We start from the raw sequence: 20,510 nt of genomic DNA, 5'->3' as shown, positions 1-20,510 counted from the left end.
GAGTATAAAAGGGAGTTTTCTTTAAAACAAAAATCTTCTGATTCACTTACGTCTTTAAATCTTTACTTGCTGGTGAAGAGGGTGGGTAGGAGGAGGTGGGAGAGAAGGGGGAGTAGAAGAAAGAGCGGAAGGGGGAGGAGGAGAAGGAGGAAGAGGAGAAAGAAGAAGAAGAAGGAGAAAGAAGGAGAAGAAAGAAGAAAGGAAGAAAGAACAAAAGGAGGAGGAAGAAGAAGGAGGAGGAGGGAGGGAGGGAGAGAAAGGGGAGGAGAAGAAAGGAAGAAGGGCAGGAGGAGGAGGAGGAGAAAATCTATTATTCAATTCAGTAGTGTAATTCAATTCAAGTCAAGGAATTGGCCAAAAATTCCACTAAAATATTGACTAAATTCTACTTCTTCACATTCAAAGTATCCTTTGATAAGCCATTTGATTGCTGCCATATATTACAAGTCTTCACAGAGCTTAAGGTATTTCATGGGTTTATTATTTTTCAACACAGAATTTTGAACTAAAACTCACCATGTTCTATTTACATATGCAAGTAAAACATTTAAAAATCCAAGCAAAGTTGAAGCCCTTCAGCTGGTTTTCTTTACGTAGAGATGTCAGGTTGCTTATTCAAGATCTCACTGATATATACAAGTCAAGAAAATCTAATCCCTTAAAATTTTACTCACTGGCTTGCTCATGCCACTGATAATGTTCTTGATCATGTTACAGCACTCAATTGAGACACCACAGATAAGAAAAAGCCAGAAAGACTTCCTCACCTTCTTCTATGATTAACAAAGCCTCAGGTTCACAACTCATGACATTGTTGGAAGAGATCCTAGACCTATTTTGCAGATGAGCAAACTGAGGCACAGAGGTGTGTGAAGTGTGAACAAGCTTTTTGGTCATGGAATTGTCACAGGATTGTCTCTGCACCTCCTCTGCAACTCTGAGCCTTGCTCAACCCCATCTGATTAGGGAGAGGCAAGCTTGCCACAGAATAGGATGATGTTGGTATCAGTGTGTCTTATAAAGAACAGGAAGGGGTGGTTCGCCATGAACTGAGCTCGCATGGGTAGACTTTTTACAGCGATGCTGTCCCCAGTGGCTGCTGCTGCCTCCGTGCCCTCTTCACTGACATCCAGGTATGACTTGTGGATGGCTTTTGATAAATATAGGCCCTTGGCTCGTGACATTCCAGAAAGATCAGCTTTGACCTGGTTGAAGATATCTGTCACCCCTAGAGATTTTAACAGGGAATTTAGCTCATACTTCATTTCAAGTTTAAACCGGGGGAGATGTACTTCAACTTCTCTTTCCATCATGTTAGAAGAGCTGGTCCACTCATGAAACATCTTCGAATTCAGCTGCTTTTCTATCTAAGAGACAAAATACAGATGCGCCCACATGAGCCAAACACATGACCTCTGCATTAGATGTCATTGGATTTTTTAATTCTCAGTGTGAGTGGTTTAATTTTATCACTTTTTCTACCTTTAATATAATCTACTTATCTGGGAACAAAATCATACCATTAGCCACATTTTCCCTTTTCTGTTGTCTGTTTCTCATCCAAATTTGTAATTAGTCTTCTGAGGTATGTATCCTACAGTCTTCTCCCTCGATTTCCTCAGCATGCATGCTTCAACGCACTTCTCCCTCTATCATTCTGTGAAGTCATCATGGTCCTGTTTCCCGGATGGACTCAACTATTTCTCCTTGGTTCTCATATCTGAAACATTTCACGACACCCTCATGTATGAACTTGATTCTCATTTGGCATCCCTGATGCCAGGATCCCCATGCACTCTGATAGCTTTCATCCTCTCGTGCCCTTCTCTGTTGCTGTCTCTGGTAGCTGCTCCTGAAGCTGAACTCTGGGCCACCTGCGCCTCTGCCCAGCATGTCAGCTCCCATGTCAATGCTCAGGTTTCCCAAAGCAGCCTCAGCAAGCTAATTTCTCATTCTCCATCCAGTTTCATCATTTGTTTGTAAATCTTTCAAATGCCCCCTCGAGCACTGAACTCTCCAGCCAACCCCGTCCACAGCTCCAAACCACCATGCTGTGTCACATCCCATCTTTCTACTCGGAGAGTTTAAAATGATTTTGGCAACTACTCCCTACCATGACAATAGAAAATTCACCATGAAGTAAAGGTGGTTTTTCTTCCAAAGTGTCTTTTCCTTTTGTCTTTTTCTGCCCACATCCAAGAGACCATGACTTTGTGCCGCAGCTCATGCTGCCTTGCTTTAAGGCATTTGCACTGCTGTTTGCTCTGCTTGGTGTAGCAGGGCCCCTGCGATTCTATTCTATTCTAATCTATAGAATCCTATTCACCTTCTATTCATCCAGCAAGGCTCGCACTGAAATTGCTCTACTAGGAAACCCTTTCTGACCCCTTCATTCTAATCCCATAGTCTGCTTCTAGAAAACTTCTTGCAGAGCCTAAACTGCTCCCAAACTGCTTTATGTCTTCAAATATCTTTCACTCCAGGCAACCACAGGCCCTCAGGACCTGATTCCCTCTGACTTGACCACAACCACAAGCATACCTGTTCTCATGGCCATAGCTGCACTGCTGTTACTACAGCTCCCTCTCAATTGGTACCCATCTCACTTCTTAATCCAGTTTATGTCCTGACCCTACTCTTTCAAGCAGCCTTCCCTACCACCTGACACACACACCCTGCTCACCTATGCAACAGTGTTTTTGCCTTAAGCCAGCACTCCCTGGCTTAGAGGTTCCTAATTGTGTGGCCATCCTATCCATGTGTATCAGCTTCTGCAGGCTCCCAGAAGTTCAGCTCTTAGAAGGACATCCTGTTCTGTGCTGGGCAGCTTTGGCTGTAGCTGGGGAAATGGGGATGGACCTAAACTCCTTTCACCACCATGACCACTTCTTAATGGGTGTGGTGCCCATTTCTCCACAAAATGGAGATGTCAAAAATGGTTAGCCCATGAAAGTACGTTACAAATGGCTCAGAAATACTGCCCCTGAGAGCAAGATGGCTTAATCAGATTTCTGCACACTAGGAGCCCAAATAGCATTATAACTTCATTACTGTAGAAAGATGTCCCCCAACTATCAAACAACCAGTATTTGTGTATATTTGTACAAAATATCACTTCTGCATTCATGTGGCTTTTTCATGTAAGAATAGCTTGTTCTCTATAAACACATTGTCCTGAAGGGCAGGGACCATGTGTCTCCTCACTACTTTCACAGCCCCTGGGGCAATTCTACTAAGGCCTAGATTGTGAATCAATGACTACACTGATGTCATGAGTTACACTGTGTGTGTGTGTGTGTGTGTGTGTGTGTGTGTGTGTGTCTGTGCATTAACATGCACACATGCTTTAACTGAATTACCTGTTTCAGATTATCTGTGCCTACTGGAAGCAGAATAATCATGCTTAGTTTGTTGTTCACATACGGCAACTCAAGAACCTGCATCTGCGGCTCCTTTATGAAAGCCAGTTTAAATGTTCCAACCTGATACATCATCTCCACAGTTACATTTTTACCCTGTTAAGAAGAAAAAGATTATAATTAGGTAGTATAGTTATGTATGTGAGTGCACATGGGTGAAAACTGATTGCCTTGCATAACGTGAATATCTGCATACACACTCTAAAGGCATGGGTAAAATAGAAACTACAAAGTAGATGCCTTATTATTTCCCCTTGCAAAGGTTATCCATTTTCTAAATCTAAAATAAGTCATGGTTAGAGACTGAATTGTTCTAACAATATGTATAGGGAACTTGGTCTACCAAAAACAAAGTCAGGGTTTCTAGCTAATATGGTTTTTGTGGAAAAAAAAAAAGATATAGTATTAAATCATTTCTTTTTAATATTTCCTCAAGAAACTCTCTAGAAAAAAAATAACACAGATAGCTTTAGTGTGCTGCTGGAGAAAATAACCATTGTATGTATAGAAATAATGCACCCATAGAACATTATGGAAAGAATGGGTTTCTTCTCTGCTAGAGAATCTTAGTATCCCAAGTCTCCAGGTGGGTGCTTTGTGATAAAAGTTATTGTTACTTAATAAAGGAAAAATGAAAATTTGCAGAAAATACAATAAAAAGAACCAACAGAAACCCAGACCAATATTTTCACTAAATCACTAGATCTTTCTAAATTGTCCTTAAATGATTATTGTATTTTCCAACATTTGTCATCAGTCCAAAAATAAAATACTTACCTCACTTAGCTGAAAAGGGGTTTTAATTGTCTCTCTTTCTTGAAATTTATTTTGCCATTGTCCTTTGAAATAGATGGCATTAACCAAGACCAGTACAGATGAAGGGTCAATTGTATCCTTTCCAAAGAGGTTTGTGACTTTTCCTTGTATAAAAAATAAGATAATTGCATTTGGATTTGAACGTATTGGTAGTAGAGAGTGGAAGAGTCCTAAGAAATTTAGAGCCATTTCTTTTTTAAGACTAATCATAAATTTGAGATAGCAGAAGAACTCCTTTCATCTCTTGGCCATGGAGCCTTCTTTGTCAAATGGAGTTTATTTCAAAGAATATTGAATGCTTTGTGATTTAATCAGAAGATGGCATCCAGGGAGTAACTACTATATTAGTGATAAGTCAATTTGTCTTATGCCTAGTTATATCCAGTGCTTTCTTGTACATTACTGTGTATTTAAATATTACTTAATAATTTCTTGTGGCTTACATTTAATATTTACTAGACTTTATAGTTACCAGCACTTCAGTACATGCAAATATGTTAAGTATTTTTAAATACTTATTATTTTATACCCCAGGGGCTGTGAAAATAGTGGGGAGACGCATGGCCCCTGCCCTTCAGGAGGGAGAACAAGCTATTCTTACATGAAAAAGACACATGGAGGCAGAAGTGATATTTTGTACAAACACACACAAGTACTGTTTGTTTGATAGTTGAGGGACATCTTTCTACAGTAATGAAGTTATAATGCTATTTGGGCTCCTAGTGTTAAGTATTTAAAATACTTATTCTTTCAATGCACAAATATACAACAGCACTTAAAGTAAACACATATCTGAATATCAAGATTCATAAAATTATGCCAGGAATTGCTTTGTAAATAAACTGATCAAAATTAAACATCTAGCCCTGTTGGTGCATTTTGGTACCTTACAATTTATAACACCTTTTTGGAATGTAATCTCTTTTACAATTTGAAACATAGGAATATCTGAAAGACAACTTTAAGCTTCATGAAGGTTTTAATTTTCATTGAACTTCTAGGCCTAACACAATCCTAGGATGTGATGGCAATATCTAACTTTAAGTGTACAATGTATATTTTTGAATGAAATGGTAAATAAAAATATAAACAAGTGATGAAATAACAGTAATATTCTACATAAATATATAACATGTGAATCCCTAATGCACACCCATGACAGATAACACTAATCATCTTTTCATTCATGCCAAAAAAAAAAAAAAATTAAGCATTTTCTAAATGCTGGGCACCATTCCACGCACTGTAGCACTAAACCCAGACTATAACACAAAACTAAACAGACAAAAATCTCTACTGTCACAGAGTTGGTGTCTACTGGCTTAATTGTGGGCTTTTTCAAGTAACCTAAGTTTAAGCCTCAGAATCTCAATGCAGACTTCCCAAGCAGCTACCACCAGCAGATTAGGGTTAGCACAAGAGATGAGGCATTTTTAACACCACTGTGCTAAGTAAATTAACATATATGAAAATATATATATTCCTAGGTATTTTATTCTCTTTGTAGCAATTATGAAAGGGAGTTCGCTCATGATTTGGCTCTTTGTATGTCTATTATTGGTGTATAGAAATGCTTGTGATTTTTGCACATTGATTTTGTATCCTGAGACTTTGCTGAAGTTGCATATTAGCTTATAGAGATTTTGGGCTGAGACGATGGGGTCTTCTAAATGTACAATCATGTCATCTGCAAACAGAAACAATTTGACTTTCTCTTTTCCTAATTGAATACCCTTTACTTCTTTTTCTTGCCTGATTGCCCTGGCCAGAACCTCCAATACCACGTTGAATAGGAGTGGTGGGAGAGGGCATCCTTGTCTTGTACCAGTTTTCAAAGGGAATGCTTCCACTTTTTGCCATTCAGTATGATATTGGCTGTGAGTTTGTCATAAACAGCTCTTATTATTTTGAGATACATTCCATCGATACCTAGTTTATTGAGAGTTTTTAGCTTAAAGGCTGTCGAATTTTGTCGAAGGCCTTCTCTACATCTATTGAGATAATCATGTGGATTTTGAGAAAAACAAAGTGAAATATGTGTAGGAAAATGATATAATGTTTAGAATTTACTGCAATATAATCTTAAAGAGGTGTTGGAGAAAGGGTGAGAGATTACATGAATGAGACCAGCCCTTAGTGAGAACTGTTACAGTTGAGTGATGGGTAAATAGGATTCATTACATATTCTCTCTACCTTTGTATATCCCTAAACTTTTTCCTTAACCAAATGTTTCTAAATTTTAAAAAATGAATATATCCTTGGTAACAAATATTTAACGTGCCATTTAAGAAATATTTATCAATATATATGGGTGTTTTAATTGTGAAAAGTAAATTTAAATTTAATTAATTTTAGTTGCAGAATGGAATGAAACAGAAATGGTGTTCACTCTCAAAGTCACTTTGTATAGATTATAGAACAGCTGATTGTAAGGGGTATTTTAAAATATGGCCCATTCCTTTCTTGATGATCTGCCTACGTCGGGTACGGGACTCCAGCCAGCTTCCTCATTAGCAAGCCAACTCAGTTAGCTTATCAACACAACACAGACAGAGATTGTAGACACATATTGACTTATCCTTACCATTAGTTTTATTTTCAACCCAAGCATTTATTGTTTTCCTCGTTTCTTCTGTAGACTGTTCAAAATCCACAGTTTGCAACCTGGCTTGATACCATTTCTCAGAACAGCTTAAATATTGCTGTAAAAGAAATGATAATTGAACAGCAATTCAAAAACAGTGTAAGGAGAACAAAAATCTACATCTTGATGTGATCTAAAATTCTAATGCAGAGACAAAAGCAGTTCCTATAAACAAGTCTGAGAGGAAGCAGGATCCATATGTACTTATTTTTAATAAAACAAATAAATTTAACAAAATCCAAAACTCTTCTAAAAGGAATGTTCAGAAGCCTTTTGTTGTTACTTCTGTCAGATGATCAGCTTTCTTAGTTTTAAAGTGTTCAAAGCAAAATGACAAACTGCAATACAAGGAGCACCTTCTGACTCTATTCCTACTCTTTCCTCTTCAAAGCAGACATGGAGTTACTGCTCTCAGGTTATAGACAGGAAAACTGAGAAGTAGAGTGGTTCAGTGACTTGCTTTTCTGAGGTCTAACAGAAGGTTTCTCCCATGATATATATCAATCTCCTCACAAGCTACCATAAATAGAATTAATAATAAAAACATGATCTGATGTAGATGCTTGGCATTTCTGTCAAATTTATGTAAAGTGTGAACAAAAGTATCTTAAAGAATGTATTATTTTGTTCACCTATAACATATTATCCAAGTGAAAGTGGTGTGTAAACTCAGTACAAAGAAATCACCTTTCCTTTTAACCAAAAATTCTTACTCCCAAGCCCCTCCTGTGTAGCATTCTGGAGCCACCATTGATGACCACCCATGGCCCTAGATTTTTATAGAACAGGAGATTTTCCATTGCCTCTCTGTCAAGACAACAGTGAAATCTACATGTACCCAAATGAGGTTGCCATGATTCAATTCCTGAGACCTTAGGAGCATACCTCCAATGCCCAGTGGGACCCAGTGCCCATCGTGAACTTAATAGGATGATACAAGACTTTGAAATATGGAAGCTGTGTAGCACAGAAGAAAAACAAAGCTTAACTAAGAGCAAAGTCTGGGCCTCAGCATGAATCTTGTCCTGGGCTGGATCCAGTTGTGATCGAAATAACCTTAAGTAACTCTCCACAGCCCAGGAGGTGAACGTTTGTCCAGCCAGAATCCTGAAATAACAAGGTCTCTCTCGTGACATAGTTCAAGACAATCTTTATGATGTGAATGAGGACCTTCTGACTTCAGGAACAGATGCCATCATGATCATCCCAAATCCACATTTATCTACTGTTATGTCTGGGTCACTGTTTTGAGAAGGCAAAGTCATGAGAGAAGGCACCCCAACTCGAAAGACCATGATTGTTAATCCCCACCACTCTAGACACTCTCCACAAATCATTCCCTATATGTTTACAGAGCAGTAAAAGAAAATACATTCTAAACATCTATAATACCTACCCCAAGTTGTAAATATTCTGACTGTCAGAAACTTATCACATCCAAGACATAACCTGATCAGCCAAGCCAGGGAAGAACATTAGAAATTCATGGTTTCATACAGCTTCACCCAGCTGGCATTTAAATAACCCTGGTCAAACAAAAGCTTGTATTTCACCTCAGTCACAGCAGGATGATGCGGCAATTAAAAACAGGAGGATTGCTTTGGATAGGGGTCAAATCCAGGCTTTGCCATTTAAGTATCTCTGTGACCTTTGTCAACCTGACTTTTCAGAATCTGCTTCACAGTGTGTATATAGAATTAATGGAAATTTTATACCCATATCTTAGCGCAATGTGAGGATTATAGGAGATAAAGCCTGTAATGTGTTAAGCAGAATGACTGGCACAGAGTAAACACTCAATAAAGCTACATAGGACCATGCTGTTGGTAAAGGGCATAAATGGTGTTAGAATATTGGAGCTAGACATAACTAAGCCTAATTCTCTCATTTTAAAGATAGAAGCGACTTGCCCAAAGTTATATATTCTAGATGGAAACAGAACTCCTTTCTCTTGGCTCACAATCCAATGGACTTTCAACGACTTCTTGATATTCTGCTATTAAGAACCCTTGAAAAAGCTACAAAGAATTGATTTTGTTTTTCTTCTGGTCCACAGGGATGGTTCTTACCTACTTTGTTTTGTGCTTCATCCCTGACCTTGGTTCTTGGACAGACTTAGGGATCTTGCAGAAGTCATTTTTATGTAATGTTTAGAACTTTACATGAGAGTTTCAGTAAAACCATTTCACTGAAACTGTAAGTCAGCTCAAAGTCAGTTTCTTAATGATAAATGTCATGTGACTCTTCTCACTCTTCATCAGTGTTGTGGTATGAAATTTAGAGGATGCCAAGAAAGTTGTTGACCACTCTTCCAAGTGGACTTACCTGATGGAATGCCATCATCTTTGTCCCGTAAAGTCTGTTGGCAATGCTGAGGGCATAGTTAGAGTCTGGCTGGTTGATTTGAGAGAATAGAACATCAAACTCAGAATGAATTCTTCCAGCTTGAGAGCACTGAAGCATTAGTAAACAAAGAATGGTGTATTAAATTGCTTGATTGTTGCCATTGGAGAGTGATAACTATCTAGAGACCAAGATGTTTGCCTCTGCATAAACGGGCTGTGAATATAAGGAAACGAGTTTCAAGCATTTTTCTTCCTTAGATTTTTGACTAGCACGTTAATTTCACCACTCTGTAAGTTTGGTTGCAGTCTGTGTGCAGAATTATAAGTTACTGCATAATACATGTGTACTTGTTGGTCATAATGATTTAATTCAAAGGCAGTTTTCATAAATAAAGAGATCCCAGTGGGGTGTTTAGGGCAATAATTCCAGTGTAATTGCTGCTTTTGTAGTTACAGAATCATTTCTCTTCTCTCACACTTTTTTCTACATCTCCATTTTTCATGTGGTCATTTAATCAAATAGCTCAGCCGTTCACTGAACTGACTTTACACACTAACTTACTCCTCAGTGGTAGCAATTCTGCTAAGCTGCAGCTTTGATGCATTTGAAAGATGGCTAAGAATTTACGGACATTATAGGGAATATGCCTATATTCCCTAAAGCAAATGTTTCCTAAACCATGGACTTTAAACTTTTAATAGTAAGTTGGGTTCAGTGAAGCTGGTGTTCTATGAGTCTATATGCATTTATGTATTTTCTCAACCAATCACAATCAAACGGAAGTATTTTCATATAGGAGCTCTATATAATTTTGATGTCAAAACGAATCCTCCTACTGGAAAAAACTGGAGACCACAGTCTTAGAGCATGTGGGTTAGACAGCATCAAGCCATGTTTTCCCAGTGTATAATTATAAGGTCAAGCAGCATGATCCTCTATCAGTCCCCACTCTAGACAGAAAAGTCTAACACCGCATAGACAAGACTGGCAGACTCAACATGAGACACCATCCATATAGGAACAAAAATGTTTGAGTAAGGATGGCAATACATCAGGTAATAAAATCTAAGAAAGTTTATTATTGTTATTGTTATCGTTATCATCATTACATTAAACTCTACAGGCTCTAGTTTTCATCAGGAGGATTAAAGAGGGACACAAAGCCAGTTCCCTCATGGGCGGAAGAAGGAGCTCTTTTGCTCAACACACGGACTATTATTTCATCCTTCTCTTAGGTTAAAGAGCATTTGACAGCTCAGCAATAATATTATCATACCTTAGGTGAGTCCCTGAACTCTTGTTTTAATGAGCCTACAGTATGATTAAAATGAAGCACCTAGGAAAGAAAAAAAAAAAGATCTGTTGGCATCAGAAGAAATGTACAGTCTGCAAAGGTTGCAGCTGTAAGTATCTATTTTTCTATTTTAGATCAAGACCAATAGTGATAGGTAACATTTAATGATGTTATGTTCCAAACTCAGCCCCTAAACCAAGTCTTTGCATATCTTATTTAACCTTCCCAACAACTTTATAAGTAGATACTATTACCCTCATTTTATGTTAGGGAAGCTATTAGTAAGTCCAAGAGAGATCAATCAGCTCGCCTCAGACCATTGTCAAGCTCCAGGGACTAATCTCTTATCCACTAGACCCTTCTGTCCCTGTTCTTAGTCTGTTAACTAGGACAGTACCCATCTGGGGCTACGTAAGACCTTACATGGTTTCCCAGCACAAACAATAATAAGATTTGCAAGTATCCTAAGAGTTGTTAAGTGATATTCTCCTCTACTTTCCATTGCAATAAAAATGTATCTAATGGAAAAATCTCTAATGTTAGCCTATATAACCTGAAAAGTCACCTTTCCTTTCTGATTCTCAGTTTTTCAATCTGTAAAGTGTGGATAACAATCCCTAACTGTTATGAAGTTCAAATGTAATCATGAAAAATTTTTTTAACTTGGTAATGCCTAAAATGGCATTACGTTTATTATAAATTTAACCTTCTAGAGAACAATAATAGTACCTCTGTCATATTTAAATCACTGAAAGAAGGGACTCTAAAAGTAAACTGCAGAGATTTATTTGTGATACCATTGATGGTAAGGAAGAGATCACACATTACATTATTTGCACTAAAGCATACTAAATTAATCAAACCATTATAAATTTTTAAGAAATATGCTCTACTCAATGTGTTTTTTTTCTCTCCCAAGATGGCAGTTTTATTGATATAAATATAGAATTTATTTGGCTGACCCAGAGGAGGTATAGAAATTTCTGGGCCCTCGGCAAATCTCTATGGAATTCCATACCTTCTCCAATTGCTCTGCACTCTCTCCCCTGGCACCAAGGAGGACCATGCTTAGAGCATAAAGTAGACTCAGCGGGGAAAAGAAGATGTTATCTCCTGCGTTGTTACTGTTGAGCTCTTTGAACACATCAAGGCAAAATTCAACATTAGCTGTGCTGAGAGAACCCATTTTTATGCCAACCACTGCCTGAGAACAGAAGGGAAAAAATTATCAGAACATCACTTAAAATTACAGCTAGGATCTGGAGTTTAGTTATTAAATTTCATGAGTTTAAATATCAGGACACACCGCTTTATGAAAAATTACACACCCTTATCACAATTTCTGATTAATTAGTAAATGCAAGAGAGGGAAATTCACAGTAGTTTTAGATTCTAATGAATAGAAGATTTACTATTCCTTCAGCAAACAGTTAAAATCTGTTTTACTATCATTGGTGTATATTTTTAAATGGTCTATGATTGTTCTGGAGCAAAAGATCAAAAGGAATTGTGTTCTGAATTTCCATGCTTTAAGACATCCCTCTTCCTGGAGTTTGTGCAGAAAAATTCTTGAACTGCACAAGATCAGCCAATCAAGATACTTTCCCACTAGACTGCCCACTTCTGCAGTGTCACAGGAGGAGAACATCTCCATCCCAATCATTTTTGTACAAACAAGTTGACAGCCCTTGCAAAATTCCCTGCACATTTTTATCTCCTCGGTGGGACCTCATTCCCTGTACCCTTCATGAAAGCAAGACAATACTAACAAGTAGGTTCTGCCACAAGAAAGCGGTCAGAGCCCTCAGCCCTGAGACCACAGCCATCATGTTTATGAAAGTAGAAATGGAAAAGGGAAATCCAAGAGGAAAAAAAAAGGCACTGAGTATGTATTATCTTACGACAAGAATATGTCCGGAAAGAAGAATTCATTCTATTCAGTTCCACAAACATTGATTGAGCGCACTAACTGTAGAGGGTTATGGATATAAAAATGATCAAGGATAGTTTCTGCTCTCAGGGACGCTTCATTCTTCAGGAGCCTTATTGCCATCAAACACTTTCTTCTTTTAACTCTGGATCATCATGCTCTCTTGGTTCACAGCCTGGCTCCTTGAGTGCTCCTTCTCCCTCTCTTTCACAGAATCTCTCCCAATTTTCAACCTCTAGACATCACAATACAACAGAATGCTCATCTTGAGCCTCTTCTCTATGAACACTCATACCCCAGGTGATCTCATTCAACTTCATGCCTCCAATGTCCCTAATATGCTGTTAGCTCCTGCATTTCTGCTGCCCTTGAATTCCAAACCCATATATCCAACTACCTATTCAATATCCACTTGGATGTCTAATATATATCTCAAACTTAACGTGTCCAAAAGCAAACGCTTGGCTTACTAACTCCTCTCTCCAGCCTTTGTCCCTCACAGCCTTCTTTACCTCTGTAAATAGCAATTCCATTCTTCCACTTTCTCAAGCTCAAAACCTTGGGATCATCTGCAAGTACTTTCTCATTCTTATTCAACCAATGAAAAAAAGTCTGTTTTCCCCATCTTTGGAAATATTCCCCATCTGCACATTTCTCATGCTCCTCAGTTTTAATAGCATGAGAGGTGCTCCTAAATTACTGAAATAATCTCCTAACTGCTTTCTACTCCAGTCTTTACCCTCCTCCATGATATTTTTGATAGACTAGTGTTGTTTTTTGTTTGTTTGTTTGTTTGCTTGCTTGTTTGGTGTATTTTTTTGAGATGGAGTCTTGCTCTGTCACCAGGCTGGAGTGCAATGGTGCAAATCTTGGCTGACTGCAATCTCTGCCTCCAGGGTTCAAGCGATTCACCTACCTCAGCCTCTCAAGTAGCTGGGACTACAGGCATGTGTCACCACGCCGAGCTAATTTTTGTATTTTTAGTAGAGACGGGGTTTCACCATGTTTGCCAGGATGGTCTCAATCTCTTGACCTCATGATCAGCCCACCTCGGCCTCCCAAAGTTCTGGGATTACAGGCTCGAGCCACCGCGCCTGGCCCAACTAGTGTTTTTAAAATACCGGTTAGTTATGTACTCCTCTGCTCAAAAACTCCACTGGCTTCCCTTTTTTTTCAGAGAAGAAGCCAAAGTCCTTACTGTGACCAACAAGGCCCTCTGTGATCTGGCCCTGGCCACCTGTCAGGCTTCATCTACCAATCTCCCACCAGCTCACTCCACTTTAGCCGTGTCACCCCCTTGCATCCTTTCAACATAACAAGTACATTCAACCTCAGGGCATTTGCACTTTCTATTCCTCTTCCATGATGTTCTTCCTGAAGATATTTAAATGGCTCATTCCAGCAGCTTCATCATCTCTGTTCAGATAGCATTTCAGTACTAAGGCTCTCCCTGACCATTCTATTTGAAATCTCAGCCTACATCCCTCCATTCCATTACTGTAGCACATACCACCACCGGGCTTACTACACATGTATTGATTATCTGATTCCCTCCTCTCTATAGTACATTAGAGCAAGGACTTTGTTTTGTTTTTATGTTTTATTCCAGCATCTAGACAAGCCCTACCCATAGAATAGCCACTCTATACATGTTTACAGAAGGAAGACATGAAGAAGCGAATTTCAATCCAGTAAGTACTATGATATGCTGGTGTGCACAGAATACTGTTAAAGGAGAGAGGAGAGACACAGAACCAGGGTAAGAGTTACAGTTAGCCCTACTGAGAATATCCCTGCTGCTTCTAGAAGAATGAAATAAGCATCATCCAAGTATATACATGTAGGAAGAGCACTCCTGTCAGAAGGAATAGCAGGAGCAGAACCTCAAACACCCGAAAGATAAATTTTATAGTATAAATGCATGAAATAAGAGTTAAAAAGTGGTGGGCAGTAGAGCTGAAAATAATCAGGGCTGTGGCCTTAGAAGCTTTGCATGCCCTTTGAGGAGAAATCAGAGATCACACCCCAGATAGCTCATGATAGAATTGGGTCTTCATGCCACCTAGTCAAAAGTCATATCATCTTTCTGATAATCAACTTCTAAATCTCTCTCCTTCTCTTCGTCTTTCTCCCTAGACAACATATTAAAGAAAAAAAAGTTGCTTCCCCACCCTTCAGCCCTTCCCTTTCACTCGGTTGTTTTGTGCTGAAAGAGCCTGTTTTAATGCAGATTTCATGCAGCCATGGGCCTCAGAGGAGGCTTCACCCTTCCCCCACACCAAGAACAAGCCTGGATTAGTCTAAGCCAGTTGAGGGAATTCTATGTCCCAAGTTTCTAGTGTAGGAGTCAGAAGGTACCATATGTCTTGCTGGAAAGACAGAAGACGTTGCTGGAGGGCTTTTGGAAAGGGCTTCTGATATGAAGAGATCCGCAAAAGGAAACGAGCCTCTTCTTCCTCTCACAGTTGGGTTATCTGCATGTGACTACTACTGAAGCAGCTATTTTGTGACCATGAAGTAGCCAGTCTAAGAGGATAACCCAGGATTTCAGAGAGGAAGGACGGACGGAACTTGGATCCTTAATGACACACCATTGAGTGAATGGATTACCTAATCCTGGGTCTGCCGTAGCTTGAGATTTCTTTTCATGTGAAATAATAATTTTTTCTTACTGTTTAAGCCATTGTAGTTGAGTCTTCTGTTACTTGCAGCTAAAAGCATTCTAACTCATTTCAAGGGTTTTTCTATTCACCCTTGTTCACTAGGGCCAATTAGCTCACTTACTCCACGTTCCCCTTTCTGTAGCATAGCCACACTATACCCTTGTTTAGTCCACCGGAGATACAGAAATATTTTGTTATTTTACCTCCCATCTTCTAGATTACAGCCTTGCCCTCTTTTAGAATCCAAGTCTAAGCCTATATGCTCTATGACACTATGACAAAGGCCAATACATATCCCCGCCAATATGTATTTATCCTAGTTACTAATGTGTCTTATTTCTAGTTAGTACGTATCTGATCTGAGCTTTCTGGAGATGTGTTCTCTGGGGTATGTCCTTGTTTGTCATCAATTTAGTCATTCATGTCATGCTTTTCATCCTTTATCAGGCAGAGAGAGACCAGAAGGGAATATATGTGACTTGTGGACTTACAAAATAATGGCCCATGACATTTATATAGGAAAATTCACAAATCCTATAATCAAAACCAGTTGCCCTAAAATAATCATTAAGTGGGAGATGTATGTTCCAGTTCTCAGGCAGCCCAGCACAGTCTAATAGGGCCCAGCAGTTATACTATACCAGGCCTGGACCACACTTTTCTTTGTTCTTGACAGTTTTAAAAACAATATAACAGGAGGTTTTTACTAATCTTATTTCGCTAAAATACAATTGTGTACCTTTAACAGGATGTTGTCCTTCAAGGTGATTTTAATACAGCTCTCTGTAACACATGTAGTAATACCCGTGTCTGTGAAAGCTCTTTGTTTAGTTACTTTAATAATGAAAGCACTTCCAGTAGTAAAGTACATCCAAGTCAGCTGCTCTTCATACTGTAGTCTGCATGTCAGTGAATGAAGTAAGCTAGTGGAGTTGTATTCTGGAAGGTAATGTAAATTTATTTATCTTATGTCATGTTGTAGTTATAAAATAGCCTGTTTGCATACCCTTGTAGCCCTGCAGTTACTAGAGCACCTAAGAAAAGAGTTTGGAATACAGTGACAGGCCACTTATTGTGTGCCAGGCACTTTTATTAGTCTGTTTATCTGTTTGTTTCTTCCTTTACAGCCACAAGCATACAAGGTTGAGGTCATTGCATGCTTCGGTTCTTAGCATAAACCATCACTGAATTACAAGGCCATTCTCTTCTTTGCTTATGGCCTTTGACCCAGTTCATTTCCTTTCTTCTCCATCACCATAGACACCGCTTATAATTTGTTTAAAGAATATTCTTTTATTTCTTTGGGCTCCTGTAAACTATTGATTTCTTTATCTTATGCATTTTTAAATTTGCATAAATGAAGTTATGTTAAATAGTACTTAACATAACGCTTTGGGAGGCCGAGGCAGGTAGATCCCTTGAGCCCAGGAGTTGAAGCCAGCCTGGGCATCATGGCGAAAACCCCATCTCTCCAAAATATTTTTTAAAATGTCCAGTCACGGTGGCACATGCCTGTAGTCCCAGCTACTCAGGAGGCGTAGGTGGGAGGACTGCTTGAGCCCAGGAGGTCAAGGCTGCTGTGAGCAGTGATTGCAACACTGCACTCCAGCCTTGGCAACAGAGTGAGATCCTGTCTCAAAAAAAACATGAACATAAGTTTCAACATACTATTCACTTAGTACTAGATTTTTAAGATTCATCCATGTTATTCTGGGAATATAGTCCATACCTTCTAACTGCTGCATTCTTCTGCTTGCACCACATTCATTTGCCCATTCATTCGCCAATGGCAGATACCCAAATGGCTTCCTTCATACCACCACAAACAGTGCCATGATGAACGTCAGCACACCTACTCCCTTACACAGCTGCATGAGAATTTCTTTGTAAAGGAAATGGCTAAATTACAGAGTTCATGTATATGCCAGGGAGTACATGTGTATTATTTAGAATCTTGAGTCTTGCAGGATGAGTGATGATGTTTGCCTCACTTCACAGTTAGATATTACAGCTCTTCAAGCAGTGAGCTTATAGTACCAAGAAAGAATACTTTAGCTTCCGGTTCAGGTTTTTCTCAAAAATCATTGGCAATATATAATAATAATTAATTCAAATGAATTTTGAATTAATTATAGTTTGAATTAGAATAATTCAAATTTTAATTAGTAACATAGTTAAAACTCTGTCTTGCCAAAGACATGCTAAATATCAAATGAACTTTGCATATTGGCAAGACAGAATTTTAATTATATTATGAATGTAGCATCAAAGTGAATGAGATTTCCTCATTCATTTTCCAAAATTCCACCTTTCTAGCCATTTGCAGAGATCTTTCACAATGGAGTTTCTATGTGATTCTTATATTTAACTGTTTTTATTAACAATTCCCTCTGTATCTTGGTGATTTCCTTTGCATGTGCACAGGTGTGTATGGATGGATTTACAGATTTTGGTTCATTGAATATACTGGTCTTCCTCACTAAATTGAACATTCTTTAAGGGAAGAGAAAAGTCATCTGTAAAATTGTCAGTGTCTTCCACATTCACCCAGGAATCAACACTTATTAGAGAAATCAATATTCTGGATGTTTTACAACTTCAAATCTAGGTAATGTTGCCTAGTCCATTTCATGGAAGCAGAACTCATGGAAGGCAGAAGTCCCAAGTCACACAGAATTTTATCAAAGATGTATGGACCCCCCAAAACAGCCCCCACACAAGTGTTGAGGAAGTTCACTGTGTCTTGGAAATAAATCTTCTTCAAGGAAATGAGGTGTGTCATCTGGAAGTTGTTATGACAGAAAAGAAGGATTCTACGCTGCAGCCCTTCTAGGTTGAGAAGAGGAATTTCCGGAAGAGACGACTCTATTTGGGATATGTGTGGAAGGGAGCACATCTTAGAATGGGATACTGACACTAAAGGACTGCAATGGATAGAAGGCCTGAGCCTGTCCTTTTGGAGGAAATACATCTCCAAGGGTGGCTAAGACACCAGCATCTTACAATCTATACCACACCATATGTAGGTTCTTCCCCTTTCACGAGACTCTTCTATTGTGACCACTTATCTAGCACCTGCCTCTGCTTCCTTAAATCAGAGCTATTCTTTTACTCTCACTCTGCCCTACAACTTAGTGAATTTCACATCTGCTCATTCCTAGAAGTAGTAGGAATTTCAGAATGTTCACATAAATATAAACCATGTCATTTTACCGGCATGTACAGAATACACATATTACTTAGGAGACTAATTTTAAAGCTGTAAGAGGAAACTGAAATGCAGGAAAAGAAAGAAATTGTCTCCAACACATAGTGATTATTAAGGCTAGCACAGTGAAGTTGAGATCTTCTAAGGAGCTAAGAAGTGTTTCAATACACAGAGGCCACAACATGCATGGCTAGCTTGTGTTTTGAATAAAGATTAGCAAGTAGAAAATATCAACAGAGTTCCATTTTACTAAACATTCTAAGATCCGAAATCAAGTCAGCCTGCCTCAAAGATTTTTAAATGCACACTATCAATGAGATACCCAAACATGCTAATGCACTTATCAAGGGTTCAGCAAATGTCACACTCAAATAATAAGCTGCCCCTTCATTTGGTTCATTACACAACCTGTCCAAATGCCATGGTTTACTCTTATTTGTTGTTCTCTTCGACAACAAGCACAGATGAGACAATAAAGTAAAGAAACATTTATCTTACCTTTGTTGCTTTCCAGTGGTGAAGTTCACAGTGTGGCAAGTTAGACTGGAGCTGCATGCTCAGAAGGAAATATAAAACCTTCATATTTTGCCCCTCCCTTTTCATTTGTGTCCTTAGTGATTCAGCTCTTCGCCTGCTGGTTGAAAAGTGCAGCCCTGAAAAAGAAGGTCATCAAGAGCTTCTTTAAATCTCCAGAGCCCAGTATGGTGGCTCACTGCGGCAATCCCAGCACTTCAGAAGGAGAAGGTGGGACGATTGCTTGAGGAGGGCTAGGAGTTTGGGACCAGCCTGGGCAACATAGTGAAACCCTGTTCTCTATTTTAAAAAATTAAAAAATAAAAATAAAATTACTAGTGAGATTCCCAGAGACTCCCAAGATGGCCAGTGCTTTTCAGAGAAGCACCCAGTTCTTCACCTCCTTCTGCTTTAGTAAGGAAAATCATTGACAAGCCTAGCTTCTATTCAAGAAAAACAAGCTGTCTGTCAAAGAGATTGCCATCAACCCAACAAGTTGGCAGTGCCATATGCAAAATTCCAGGGATCTCCAGTGTCGGTGCACATTATACAAAGCTATTCAGCAGGAAAGACCCCAGCTGTGTCAGATGCTTCCTGACCTGAGGAACACTCATCCCAAGATCTTCTGGGCTCTTTTGCATGGAGCACATGTTTTTATGTGGAGCTTCAGCAATCTACTAGCAGGTAAATCCTGTCCCATAAAAAAACACAAGAGTTATGGAGTTAGTAATAACTCAAGCAAGGGTTATTCTGTGGTTTCAGTTTAAAAGCTTGGTGGGAGCAACAAGCTAGCCCTACCTAAAGCGAATTCAGAGGCTGTCATGATTCAGGAGTTGGAAAGAAAAATTACAGATTACAAGTAGGAATGAGAGTTAAAGATAGATAGTGTTTGGGTTGTGTAGTAGGCAGAATCAGTATTATGAGAAAATTCCAGCTTCCCAAAGGCCAGTCTTGACCGTGCAATGCACAGCCCAGCCTCCCCAGGTTGATACCCCTTGCCAACTAATGATAGCAGACTGCACCACACTTAAGATAGAAAAAAAATCCTTTAAGGCCAATGATTTTCTCTTCATTTTCAGTGCACTGTATTTCTCCTCTTAGTCCAAACTAAACCATTCTACAAGACAAGAGAACCAGAAAACATGGGTCTAAAGTTATAGCCCTAATATCCATTTTGCACATAAGGTTCTCATAAAAATAATTGTACACAACCAATCACACAGAACTAAAAGGGATCCCAAGTCTGTCCGGTCTTTCTCTGCTCAGAGCACATGTTTTCTGACATGAGTCAATTCCAGCTGGGGGCTTTCAGGGCTTAAAAGCCTCGTATCTACCATTAGGGCTGATCTTCTACCTTTCAACTTTGTTTTCATCTCTCTTGAGAGTCCATAAAAAAAGGGGTTGAATCTCTTAGCTTTTTTTCTGTCTAACCATTAGGGTCATCAGAGAAGGTCTTTTCATACCTTTGATCTAGACTGTATTCCTGTTATTTTACCTGTCAGAAAGGAAGTACTTATTTCTGATTTTTCCTTCCAGTTGGAAGGACATCTGTTAGCATAACACTCTTCACCTCTCTTTATCCTCAAATTCACTCTTGCTCCCCTAGTGTCTTGGTCTGGATTCTCTGAAAGCAGAGCCCCAGATAAAGGCTCACATGCATGTAGTTTATTTGGGAA

At 38.9% G+C, this 20,510-nt stretch overlaps 1 protein-coding gene across 1 annotated transcript; it reads right to left on the bottom strand.

Moving 5' to 3' along the window:
- Positions 1-459: 459 nt before the first annotated feature.
- SERPINB11 (serpin family B member 11) lies at positions 460-18,968 on the bottom strand. Its single transcript, XM_032293547.1, has 8 exons — positions 18,820-18,968; positions 11,539-11,724; positions 10,503-10,562; positions 9,206-9,334; positions 6,821-6,938; positions 4,197-4,339; positions 3,360-3,515; positions 460-1,367 (listed from the first exon to the last, which is right to left on the bottom strand). The coding sequence occupies exons 1-8, from the start codon at positions 18,922-18,924 to the stop codon at positions 963-965; spliced, it is 1,302 nt and encodes a 433-aa protein (XP_032149438.1). The 5' UTR covers positions 18,925-18,968; the 3' UTR covers positions 460-962.
- Positions 18,969-20,510: the final 1,542 nt, after the last annotated feature.

The sequence above is a fragment of the Sapajus apella genome, unplaced genomic scaffold, assembly GCF_009761245.1.
Source record: "Sapajus apella isolate SASKATOON/1434 unplaced genomic scaffold, GSC_monkey_1.0 scaffold30, whole genome shotgun sequence".
NCBI lineage: Eukaryota > Metazoa > Chordata > Mammalia > Primates > Cebidae > Sapajus > Sapajus apella.
Note: the sequence above shows the minus strand (reverse complement) of the source record. Positions and strands in the feature narration are given on the sequence as shown.